General features: G+C 56.8%; 1 protein-coding gene across 1 annotated transcript; it reads right to left on the bottom strand.

Moving 5' to 3' along the window:
- Window positions 1-2,001: 2,001 nt before the first annotated feature.
- On the bottom strand, window positions 2,002-11,373 carry LOC104640843 (TBC1 domain family member 24). The gene is made up of 7 exons (XM_010309335.2): window positions 11,196-11,373; window positions 8,313-9,348; window positions 7,861-8,019; window positions 6,337-6,400; window positions 4,821-4,916; window positions 3,839-4,115; window positions 2,002-3,085 (listed from the first exon to the last, which is right to left on the bottom strand). Exons 1-7 carry the CDS (start codon window positions 11,287-11,289, stop codon window positions 2,940-2,942), a joined length of 1,872 nt encoding a protein of 623 aa, XP_010307637.2. The 5' UTR covers window positions 11,290-11,373; the 3' UTR covers window positions 2,002-2,939.
- Window positions 11,374-12,002: the final 629 nt, after the last annotated feature.

A 12,002-nucleotide genomic window follows, 5' to 3' on the forward strand; every position in this document is an offset into this window, starting at 1 on the left:
TCATACCAGAGATGCTCCAGTCCCCTCATCATCCTCACAGCCCTCCACTGGACTCTCTCCAGTAGTTCCCCGTCTGTCTTGAACTGGGGAGCCCAGACCTGGACACAGAACTCCAGATGTGGCCTCACCAGGGCAGAGCAGAGGGGGAGGAGAACCTCCCTGGACCTGCTGGCCACGGTCTTCTTCATGCACCCCAGGTACCATTGGCCTTCTTGGCCATGAGGGCACGCTGCTGGTCATGGAGAGCTTGTTGTCCACCAGGACTCCCAGGTCCTTCTCCGCAGCGCTGCTTCCCAGCAGGTCACCCCCAACCTGTACTGGTGCCTGGGGTTAAAGGGGCGGCAGGGCTCGGCGGCTGTGGGGCTGTGGGGGAGAGGGGCTCTGCCGCTGCCAGTGAGGGAGGCGGAGTGGCAGACATGGCGGGTGCTGCCTGTCACCCTTTCCTGGCCCTGTTTCACCTGGGCTGCCATCAGTGAGAGCAGCAGTTTGGCCTTCGCTGACCCCACAGCAGTCGAGTGAGGTACAACACAGATTAAAGATCTCCTTATATCCCCTCATGCGTCCCCTCTGCGGTTTTGCTTTTTTTTTTTTATTCTCCAAGAGTTTTGAACTTTATTTAGTAATGGAATAAAGCATAAGAAGAAAGGACTGTAGCATCCCTCTGAGAAATGGCAAAAGCACCCATCAGATTACAGGCAGTGTCTGCAGTGAGCGCACTGACATCCATCGTGATGTAAGGCTCCAGTCGGCGGGTGATGCAGGTACACAGCGCGTACAGCCTCGAGGGGACTCGCAGGCTCTGCCACCGCATCAGAGACATCCACGGCCTGCACGAGACAGCCCCAGCATCTGGTGTTTTAATGCAATAGACAGGACCTGCTTGCCCTTCACAAGGAAATACTCTGAAGACTGCCGAGAGGAGGTCAGGCCGGGTTGCTAACGAAGGGCTTTGCATTGCCAGGCATCTCCTGCATCCTGTACATCGCTGGGCAGAGCTGTGAACCAGCCACTTGGGAAGGGAGAGGGACTCGCAGGGAAAACCTTCAGCTGCACAGAGAGTCCAGTACGTGGTCATGGAAAGAAAGAAGGAAACACTGAGGAGCCCCAGCAGAGCTTTTTAATTGAAAGGAAAGAGTAATTCTGTGGTGTACTTTCATTTGGCTCTGTGGGCGAAGGCCTGGCATGGAGGTGCGGAGGGCTGTGCCTCACCTCCTCATCTTGCCAGGATACCCTTTGAAGGCTACAAACAATGAAGTCCTCAGGCTACAAGCAATTAATTCCTAGGCCTGCCTCATGACTGGTACTGTGTGAGCTTGCTGCCATCGCCTGCTCCTGCCTGTGGCCTCCTGCCATCGCTGGACATAGGCACCAAGGCAGCGATAGCTCCTGCTCTGAACAGCTCGAGCAGTGGAATATATGAAAGGTAAAAATCACAATGGAAAGTATATTTGGACATGGGAGACATCCTCATGCTGCAGCCAGAATGGTACCTCTATGGTCTACAGCCCTCCCACGAGGGTTGGCTTGTCTGACTGAGCTATGCGTACACCTCCATATTTCACGGTTTAAAATGGCATGTCGCCTCTTGTCCTGACCTCAGGTAGTCGGGGCACGTTGGTTAAGGCTTATATGTATTCACTGCTGGCAGTCTGACATCAGCCCTTTGCGGTGAATATAGAGCTTCAGTTTAATTCAGAAATGACAAGGCAGGTACACAGCTGGGGGGTTCTTCCTGACTGCCGGTCTGTAAACACCAGGTAGGACTTTGCTAACCATTGATCAGCAGTTTCAACCATGGACAAGAAGAGCTTCTCGCACTGTGTTGGACGGTGATCAGTGTGTGATCCTGGGGGAGTCCTGGTAACCCACAGAGGCTACAAAATTCTGTGTATGGTGCTGCCGTGGTTTAACCCGGCAGGCAGCCAAAACAGCCACACAGCCGTTTGCTCACTGCCCCTGCAGTGGGTCTGGGAAGGGAATCAGAAAGGTAGAACTCGTGGGTTGAGATAAAGACAGTTTAATAGGACAGAAAAGGAAGAGAATAGTAATGGTAGTAGTAGTAGTAGTAGTAATAATAACAATAATAATACAAATAATACAAAACAAGTGATGCACAGCACAATTGCTCACCACCCAAAGCCGATACTCAGCTAGCTGTCCAACCAGACCATCTCCCAGCCCACTCCCCAGTTGTATACGGACCATGACATCATACAGTATGGAACATCAGTTGGGGCCAGCTGTCCTGGCCGTGTCCCCTCCCAGCTTCTTGGGCCCCCCCACCTCCTCGTTGGCAGGGCAGTGTGAGAAGCTGAAAAGTCCTTGGCTGCTTGGCAACAACTAAAACATCGGTGTGTTATCAATGTTATTCTCATCTTAAATCCAAACCACAGCACTGTACCAGCTGCTGGGAAGAAAATTGATTCTATCCCTGCCAAAACCAGGACAGGCTTGAAGGGTGGCACTGGGCTTGGGGCCACAGGAAAGTGGGGTCTGAGAGTGTTTCTGTGAGCTCTGTGCCTTGGTGTTGGGTTTTGCCTCAGCTCAAAATTCCTCTAAAACCTGCCTGTGCTGCGGTACCACTCGTTTGCTGTTGAGCCCCAAGCCGCAAACAGGCCAAGGAGGTGTGAGAAACACCAGACTGACTCACCTCCCCTCCAGCATCCTAAACTGGGACAGACTGGGTGGAATGGGCTGAGTCTAAACCATGGGAGAGGAGCTCAAATGTGCCTGAGGGCAGTGCCCATGGTCCTGTTCCTGGTACCGCATTGCCTTCTCCACACCACCGTGACGGCTGACCGTGGAGGGGAGGATGGCAAGCGGAGGTGCCTGCGGTGCTGCCAGCAGAGACCGCAGCAGGCAGAGCAGGGTGACGGCCAGCACGGCGAGGGGTCCCCATCTCTGTGGGTGGCGTGGTGAGGGGCTGTCCCCCACGGGACCTAGGTGTTTTGAAAGCCCCACACTTCCAAGAGCTGCACCTTGAAGTTCTCCTGGCAGAGCGGAGGGTTGTCGAAGGTCTCGCAGTGCTCCGTGCGCCCCCAGAGCAGGTTGGCATCGAGGGACAGAGCTTGGCCTCCTCCTCCACCTGCAAAAGCAAGCAAGACGGTCAGGATCCGCTCTCCCAGAGCTGTGCTGGTGATGTCCTGAGCTGCCTTCTCTGCGAATCGGGATGTCAGTGTGGAGGCAGAGCTCCCGGAGAGCTGTCTGCAGGGCAGCTGGCACACGGCAGCCAGTACCAGAGGTTGCCCTGGCAGCACAAGCTGAATTATTAAACCGCTTGGAGAGCTGGAGAAGAAGGAAAGCTCCTCGCATCCCTGCAGCCAGGCTCACCCTGATCCCGCTCTCGAGTGCTGAGCGAAGCAGAGGCTGTGCGGCAGGCCTTTCTGACTTGCTGCGGTCCTCTGCCGAACCCACCCCGGCAGCAGTGGGGCACAAAGATTCAACCCCAGCTCCGGGTGACCATGCCTGGCCCTTCCTTGGGCTGATCCCCACCTGCATCTCCTCTCCATCCCACATGAAGCGGAGGGAGGGACTGGGAAGGGACACACCAGCCCCAGGGTGCAAACCTCACCAGGAGGTTTGGGCTGTGGTGCTCCCCTCAGCTGGCAGAGCCCCTCAGGGCTCCGCAGAAGGAGCATCCTTACCCTTCTGTAGCTTCGCACTCTCCTGCTAGTTTGAGGAAGAGAGGGATGACTTCATCTCCCCTGACTTTCAGTTCCTATCCTAAACCAGGAGGTCTTTGCTTGTACAGGCAGCTCAGATTTTAATCTGGAGTAGAGCCCTTTTCAGCCAAAGCAGTGGTGTGTCACTGGGTGGATGCCCACCGTTCGGTAATTACCGATAATGATCCCTTCCCGTGACCCGGACATGAACATGGAGGCCGTTTTGGAAGGCAGAAGAAAATGCCTGATGGCCAGAAATGGGGAGAGACGGCCTTTCCTCTGCGGCGTGGGCACGGTGAGACGGTTTGAGCTGGTGCCACGGCTGTCCGGGGAGGAGCCGAGGAGGGATGCAGGAGAGGGGGAAGGTGACCGCTGGCGTGAGCGTGGCACGGCTTTGGCCAGTTCTGGCTTCTTGATGAACACCCACTCGTACCTCTCTGTCTCGGGGCGCACCTGGAAAGCAGGAGAAATGTGGTGAGCCCTGTCCTTTGGGGCATCTCTCCATTGCTGGGGGAAGATGGTGCTGTCTTGCCAGGCCTGTCGGAGGCCAAATGCTGTGTGCCAGGTCCGGAGCTGGGGCAGGGAAAGGACAAGGCATCCTGGTAGTGCCAGGGCTGCTCTGGAGGTGGCTCTGGCTGAGAAATTGGCTTTGTCTTCACCAGTCGCTGCCCAAGATGGGCAAACCTGCACTGCCCATATCACTGGGTGGATGCTGGATGGACGCTGGGGGGATGCCAGATGGATGCTGGACTCTGCCCCCAGGATCTCTTGGACCAACGCAGCCAGCTCCCTCTGCAGGGATGCTGGGGCTGATTTGGGAATGCTCCATTCAGGAGCTGCCCTGAGCAAACAGGGCAGAAACCCTCTGTGCCACGCACGCTATCATCCCGGGAGGATGCTCCAGGACCCACCCAGGGTTATCGCACATTGCCTTGGGGGCTCGGGCAAGCCAGATCTCCCAAGGCAGGAGTTTGTTCTCTGTTTGCTCTGATCCAGCCCAGCAGTTTCTGTGCTGCTGCCTCCTCCAGAGCTAAAGGACAGCGGTGGGACGGGGGTAAGGAAGCAGCTCGGTGCCACCATGCCCTGAGTTGTCAGAGGGGTAAAGGAGAAAGTAATTAACAGACAAACCCATAAACCCAGAAATAAAATGTGACTTACAGTGAACACAAAGCACTCCCCTGTTCCAAAAAAGCCTGATGTCACCCCACTCTTTTTCCTTTCACTCCAGTCAGAGGAGAGGAACGCCCCGCACACCTTCAGGAGAGAGCACAGGGACCCGTCAGCAGGAGACGGCTGGGACCAGAGCAACCCCAGAAACACCGGCCATTGCATGTGTGTCCAGGAGGGCAGGGGCTCTGCGAGGGGGAATCGAGGAGCCAAATTCTGCTGTGCCAGCTAAATCCTGCCCTGACAAGTCACTGGTGCTCTGGGCGTGAGTCCACTCAGCTTCAATGCCTAAGGGGGGGCTCTGGAGGTTTGGGGCGTTGCTGTTCTACAGCAGAGGTGATTGCAGCGAGCTGCGTGCTGGTTGATGGAGCAGGGCTGGTTCAGTGTTCCCTGGCCTGGGCTTGGGAGTAGGAGCTGTGCCTCCCACCCCCAAACCCAATCCAGCTCCCGGCGATGGAAAGGAATAACTGTGTGGCTCAAAGCACTACATGAACATGTGGACAGGGGTCGAGGAGTCCCTTGTCCTCAGCTGGCCCCTTGGATGGTAGCGAGGCAGTCACCTTTTTCATGAGTTTTTAGAGAAAATGTGTTTTAAATGGCAAAGACTCAGGTAACATATTATTTTTTTACCTATAAGACTTTTAACCAGTCATGGGGGTTTGTCCACCCGTGGTCAGGCTGACCCTGGTGTGGATGTCCTTGACCTGACCATGGCTGGAGGGGACCTACCGAGAGGTGGGAGCTCGTGCCTTGTCCTTGGTACTAGCTAAGGAATAAAATGAGCTCAAACGTGTAGGAAACAAGGTTTTACAAGTCACCTTCTCTTGTCTGCACAAGGCCCTAGGGGGTGGCAGGGTGTTTATCTCCACGCCACGCTGAAGTGTCAGGCTTGGAAAATCAGAACTGGTAGGTCAATGAATCTTTGGGATGCCTGAACAATTTACAGAACTTGCCTCTGCTGTTTGATGAAGAGTGGAGAGATAAAATACGGGTTTATGAGCCAGTCTCAGAGTCCCCGGGAAGAGGTCTGGCTCAGGGGTTTTTGCAGTTATTTCATGACTTTCAAATACTGTAGAAGCTGTCCTTATTTCTCCTCCATTTCCCTTGTGGGGCTGCTCTTGCAATCAGAGAGAGATCCTTGCATTTAATGCATTGAAAGCAAGTCCTGGCTCAGGCAAAGCATCTGCTGACTCCAGGAAAGTTTGCTCAGAAGGAACTTCATGATTTGGTCTGTATTTGCAATAAAAGAGTATCGCTCGCGGCCTCTCTCCATCTCACTGACTATTTTCCCCCCACCCTTCAGACCAGCCTATGTCTAAGGGAGCTCTTGGTGCTGGGGGGTGCAGTCTGTTCTCTCCTGGGAGCTGGGTCAGACCCTGGGGCAGGACAGCAGAGGGACCACGGAGCCCCTTGGCTACCCCAAAAAGTGCTGGTGGGGTCAACCACCCTGTCCCCCTTCCCACATCGGCACCAGTGCAGCCCACTTCTCTGCTTGGGGAATACTTACCTCCCCCTCCGTTGTTTTTATGAGCAGCACCGTCGGTTCGTAGCCTTCACAGCACACATAAAACCTGCAGAGATGAACAAGGAGGCTGGGTTGATGGGGGGCTGAGACTCAGGAGCAGTGTACCATGCAGAGAGCCTGGGCATGTGGTGAGCATGGGGCTGTAAAGGACAGTGGAGAGCGGTGATGGCTCTTCTCAGTCTATTGCCATGCCAGCAGCTGCCCCGAGGGAGCTCGTGGAAGGACAGCAGCAGAAACTCAGAATCATGTAGCTCCAGCAGCTTCAGTGTTTGTGCAGGAACAGGGGGAGTTGTCTCACAGGACTTCTCAAGTCATCATTTTTGCTTGGTGAAGCAGGTAATAGCTCAGATAATTCCAAACACTAAATCCTCCCACCCTACCCTCAGGCACCAGGCTGGGGATGATGTTTCATGGGCGCAGTTTACCAAAGGAGCTTCCTTCTAATCTGGATGTGTTCCATAATCTGGGCTCTGTGCCCCGTTGCTGCCTCGGAGAGGTGCAGGGCTGTGCTCCCCAGCTCGTGAGAGGCGAGCGGGTACCCCACAGCACCGGGCTGGGGGAGCACGCTCGTAGTGCTAACAGAGGCACTACCATCACAGCCTCACCTTTAAACACCCCCCTGAGAACTGGGGGCTGTGGACAGCCCAGCATCCCTTCCCAGTCGGCAGTGAGCTGCACCTCCGCAGAGAAATGCCGCGGCACTGAGCGTGGCAGGGATGTCCCTGCTTCCCACCACACCCTTCGCTCCATGGCTGTGGCAGTGGGTGTCACTGGGTCCTGGGCTGTCTCCAGCGCTGACATCAGTCTTTCTTTTGCAGTTTTGGTCATTGGTCTTGACACTTGGACCCTCTTAGCTTGAATTTAGAGGGTTTGATGTCTTGCCCGTAGCAGGATGTACCCACATGCTGTTTGCCCCTGCCCTGAGCTCTGCCTGCTCTGCGAGTGCAGCCTCTCAGCTTAATGTGCCCCTACAGAGGAGCCCATGTGGGTTTCCTGCCTGAAAACATTCATGCAAAGGCAGCCTCAGCCCATTGGAAGGCTTTTGCCGCTTCACAAGTTGGGAAGTCAACAGCAAACTCATTTTCCAGCTCAGTTTTGAGCTGCAGCACTGACTGCAGGATCCAGCAGCCTCCCTGTGCTCCATGCCGCTGGGGGGCAGCTGGAGTGAGCCCTGGGGATGGTGTGTTGGCTGGGCCTGGCTGGCGGCAGTGTGCCAGCACAGCACGGCACGGCACGGCACGGCACGGCATGGCAGTGGGGCTCAATGCTCCCCACGCAGTGCCAAGTTGCTGATTGCCATCGGACTGAGCCTCAGCCCTCTCCTCTACAGCCAGCGGGGCCCAGACCACACCAAAGGTCTTGAATTGAGCTCAGGAGAGTCCCCAGGAGACCTCAGATGTACCCCTGGACACTACATGTTCCTCCTTTCTACACCACCGACCTCTACCCCGTTTTACACCTGACCCATCCAACCCGGCCTGACCCAGTGGGCAGGTGATGCTTTACCTCTGCAGGCTGCACCCATCTTCTGAGGTGGAGAAGAGCAGTAGCGGTGGGAAGAGGGAGAAGCGCTCGGGGATCCAGGACCAGATGATGCGCATCTCCTGAGCTGTTACAATGCTGGAGCTGAAGTTCTGCATGTCCACGGCCAGGTGGAAGGACTGCCTGCGTGGGGGAGGACATCCATTACTGCCAAGCCCGGGTGCCTGCCAGCTTTTAGGGGTGCAGCCCCCATGCATCAGGTTTGTCATGCTTTTTGGATCACGAGCTTTCTGTTAACATCACTAGCCCTAACTGAACAGTGCCTCCTAACAGGGTCCGCCACGAGGGGCTGTGAGGCACCCAGCACAGCCAAAGCCCAGGGAGATACCTGTAGGTCCCCCCGTGTTGTATCTTCACTATAACTTGTGGTTTGCCTGCTTAGCCCCAAGAACTGGCAAACAGAAAGGTCTCCTTACCTGCCCTGCACCATGGTTATGCCCCTCTCCATTAACGCCTTCCTGTTGGCCATCTGGAGAAGCCAGATTTCCTTGCGGGAGAACAGCCGGATGCCAAAGGCTCTCTCTAGGAGTTTGTCAACGGTCACATGCTCAGCAATGTTCTGCATGAAAGCCTGCAGATCTGCCTTGACATCGGTCCCCTCCAGCTCAACAGGGATCACTGAGAGCCTGTACTGCTTCAGCAAGGCCAGAGCAATGCGGTAGAGGACCTTCTGCCCCTCCAGCAGGTAGACATCAAAGACGCGGATGGCATAATTGAAGGGGAGGTCATGAAAGAGCCATGATAACCATTCAGAATAGACCTCAAAGACATTCTCCGAGGTGCTGGCTATGAGTTTGTGAGCTGCTGGGCAGTGCTTGTTGGCTAGATCCCCAAAAGTCATGCAGGAGGCCTGGTGGGCCAGGAAGGACTGGTCAATGTAGCTGGTGTGGGGAGCATTGCTGGCGATGAGGCGAGAGATGTTCTCGAAGCACTGAGCTTCATCTTCGCTGTAGTGCAGCAGCAGAGCCACCAGAGAGGGGAGGATGGGGCTGTAGGTTATGTCAGGGAAAAGGTTCCCAACACAGATGAGGATCTTCTTCAAGGCGGTGACCCCTTCCAGGTTGAGGCAGTACGTGGGCATGGAGCATCCTTCCAGGAACTCGGGCAAAGGGTGGGAGCTCACGCTCAGCTTCCCAAAGAGCCGATTTGCCACGTCCCTGTAGACAAGAGCATCCGGGGTGACGAGCCGGCAGGGAACTTGCTGAATGAGCTGGTGGTAGACCTGAGCTCTCAGAGCACGGCTTGCTGCCCAGTAGCCTTCTCTCGCCAGCTTCTTCAGCTCCTTCGGGGGCTTGCTGAGGATGTCTCGGGGGATATGTGCCTGCTGCTCCGGGTCTGGCATCCTGTCCCAATCCACGAACTGTCCACAGCCCAGACAAGAGGAGGCATCGATGTGCCAAGTGTCAGCCTCAGACGTGATCACGATGGTGACTGGAGATGAGCCAAACATCTCTGTAGGACAAAGACCTTTTATTCTATACCCTTCACCGCCCCAGCTGACAGTGTTTCACCCTGGCTGATGGCACTTTGAAGTCTTACAGCAACTTCTTGTAGTTCCATAGTTTTTCCCCCCCTGCAAAGGGAGGTTTTCAGGAGGAGTTGCCTGGCTGGAGCTGCTCGCTTTGCTCTCATGGGACTGGGGGACATGAAACCAGTGAAATGGCTGTCCAGGGGCTCAGGGATGAGTGGGGCCAGCCACCAGCTGGGTGTCGGGGCTGCTTCTCCACGCTGTGAGGGGCTTTGCACCCCCTAAAAAGCTCCTGACTTCCCAGCCTGTGACCTGCTGAGAGGGAGGTGCAGAGAGCAGGGACACAGTCCCTGTCCCTGGGGATCACCACGGGACAGCAGCGTTACACCACTGAGGATAACCAGCAGCTCGGTCCCAGCCCAGGTCTGCAGGGGCAAGGAGGGACCTCACGGGCAGTAGGGGCGATGCTGAGGCTGAGAGGGACCATTTGCATCGTGTCCCCTCCCAAGGACAGAGTGCGGTAGGACGCAATGTCCTACCTGGGTCTGGCAGCCCAGGACCGGGCTTCTCTGAGCCCAGAGGGAGTGGGCAAAGCTGGCCTCAGGCGTTTGCCTTCCCTCTTACTGCCCTGCCGGTCTCCTCCAGCGGTGTCCCCATCCCAGCCCCTCCAGCTGCTCAGGCGCCAGGGAGAAGGTGCAAGGAGAAGGTGCTGCAGTGAGAGGTGCTGGCCAAGGGTGCGGGGATGGTCTGCCCCCGTTCCCCACATGTCCCCATGCATCTGGAGACACCCTGTCCAGGGGACCACACGAGGGGCCTGGCAAGCATCTGGGAAGCCCCTTGGGGACAGAAGGTCCCCGGGGGACCCTCGGAGAGGCTCCGGCACGGTGGCAGGGCTGTGCCAGCCGCCAGCCCTGTGCTGGGAAGAGCAGAGTTTGAGCTCCTCCTAGAGAGAAGCGAGCGGCATTTTCTCTGGAGCTGCAGGAGAGCTCAGCTCCAAAACCTGTACAGGGAGACGGGAGTTGTCTCCGCATGGGTGAGTTCTGCTGGGCGGTGATTAATTGGCAAGGATAAAGTCGATTAGCGCACACATTAATTCTCTGATGTATTTATCTTGGATGTGCTCAGTTGGGTTGGGGAGTTTAGTGCGGATTTGCACTGAGCAAATCCTCACTGCTCTGGCCCCAAGGGGACACGGGGGCACAGCACAGTCCCGGCCCCGCGTGCCACATGAGGGGGTCTGGGTGCTCCCAGCCTGGGTCCGGCTCTGGCTCCTGCTCTCCGGTTCAGTTTGGCACCGCTCAAGTTGAGCAAAACCAGCAGATCAGGTTCAGTTCTGGTTCAGGGAAAGGGCAGCAGCTTTAACTGCTTGCTGCTCAGCCTGATTCCCAGCTTGGAAGAGTCGGGACAGCAAGTGCTGGAATTAATGCAGCCCAGCAGGTTCACAGATTTTGGAGAGGGGGTCACAGGCAGACCCTCGGTATGGTCACGCAGGATTCTGCCCATAGAAACCAGGCTAAAATGAACTGCAGGGTTGAAGCAGGGCTGTTTGCACCCCCGTGGTCCCCAAATCCACCTTGTCCTCGCAGCTGGCCACATGACGAGGAGCACCAACCCAAACCCGCCCAGCTGCTGGTGCCCTGACCCAGGGTGCTGGCTGGTGGCTCCAGCTCTGCCCCCCCCCCCCCCAGGACATGCTGGGGGTGTTGGGGAAGGAAACATGGGGGTGCCCCAGCCCCTCTCCCATGCTGGATGCAGCCCTGGCACAAACAAGAGCCTGCTGCATCTTCCCCGCTGCGAGGTACGCGTCAGTCCCCGGCTGCAGCTCACCCACCTTGCCCGGCGCCCACGTTCTCGTCCTCGGCCATGGGGAAGCTGCCAGCCGCCCCCCCGGGGGAGCGGGGCAGGCTGAGCCCCACCTGCAGCATGTGCCTGGGCTCTGGGACACCCCACTGCCGGGTCCCCTCTGCCCCCGTCACCTGCCCTGGCTTTTAAGGCGAGTGCCAGCCTGCCGGCACAGGAGGTTTATTTGGTGTAAATAGGGCGAGGGGTGGAGCAGCTCCCGAGCCCGGATTGCCCCTTCCTGCCCCAATTCTGCACCGGAGCTGGGGAGGCGGACATAAACACCCCGTGGGATGAGATAGCCATCAAACCAGCAACACAATCATTAAATTTAATCATTTATTTTTTCCCAAGGATAACCTTCATTTTCCCGCTCTGGGGTTCGTTCCCTTCGCCAGCGTCACGAAGCAAAGGAGGGTGCTGCGGGGACGAGGGAGGGACGGAGCTGCCGAACCGCCTGCCGCGGCAATCGCCCGTCCTTGAACGAAGGAAACATCAACACAGTGAGTGGGTTTGCAACCGCTTCCTGCTGGATGGTCCCGGGGGGAGTCGGAAAGAGAAGCACATGAGCAACAAGTGCCAGGAACCGGGTGATGAGGGAGAGATTGGGGCCACGAGGACTAAGTGACGCCATTCTGTAACCGCCCCGTGCGCCCTTAGGGATGCTTTTTGGGGACGGGTGTGCCAAGGCTGTGCCGCCCGTGCTTGCGGCACTTCTTTAGCACCGGCCGGCAAAAACACTGGGGGAAATTCGGGGCGACGCAGACGTGCACCCCGCAGCACCCTGTGCCTCCTAGGC

The sequence above is a fragment of the Balearica regulorum genome, chromosome 18, assembly GCF_011004875.1.
Source record: "Balearica regulorum gibbericeps isolate bBalReg1 chromosome 18, bBalReg1.pri, whole genome shotgun sequence".
Taxonomy (NCBI): Eukaryota; Metazoa; Chordata; class Aves; order Gruiformes; family Gruidae; genus Balearica; species Balearica regulorum.

Bases quoted from the DNA above. Each gene is read 5' to 3' on its own strand.
- LOC104640843 (XM_010309335.2), bottom strand. From the start codon at position 11,289: ATGCTGCAGGTGGGGCTCAGCCTGCCCCGCTCCCCCGGGGGGGCGGCT. The intron at 8,020-8,312 runs GTAAGGAGACCT...TCCCCCACGCAG, and splicing joins ATAACCATGGTGCAGGGCAG to GCAGTCCTTCCACCTGGCCG. The intron at 3,086-3,838 runs GTAATTACCGAA...TTGCTTTTGCAG, and splicing joins ACGGGAAGGGATCATTATCG to GTGGAGGAGGAGGCCAAGCT.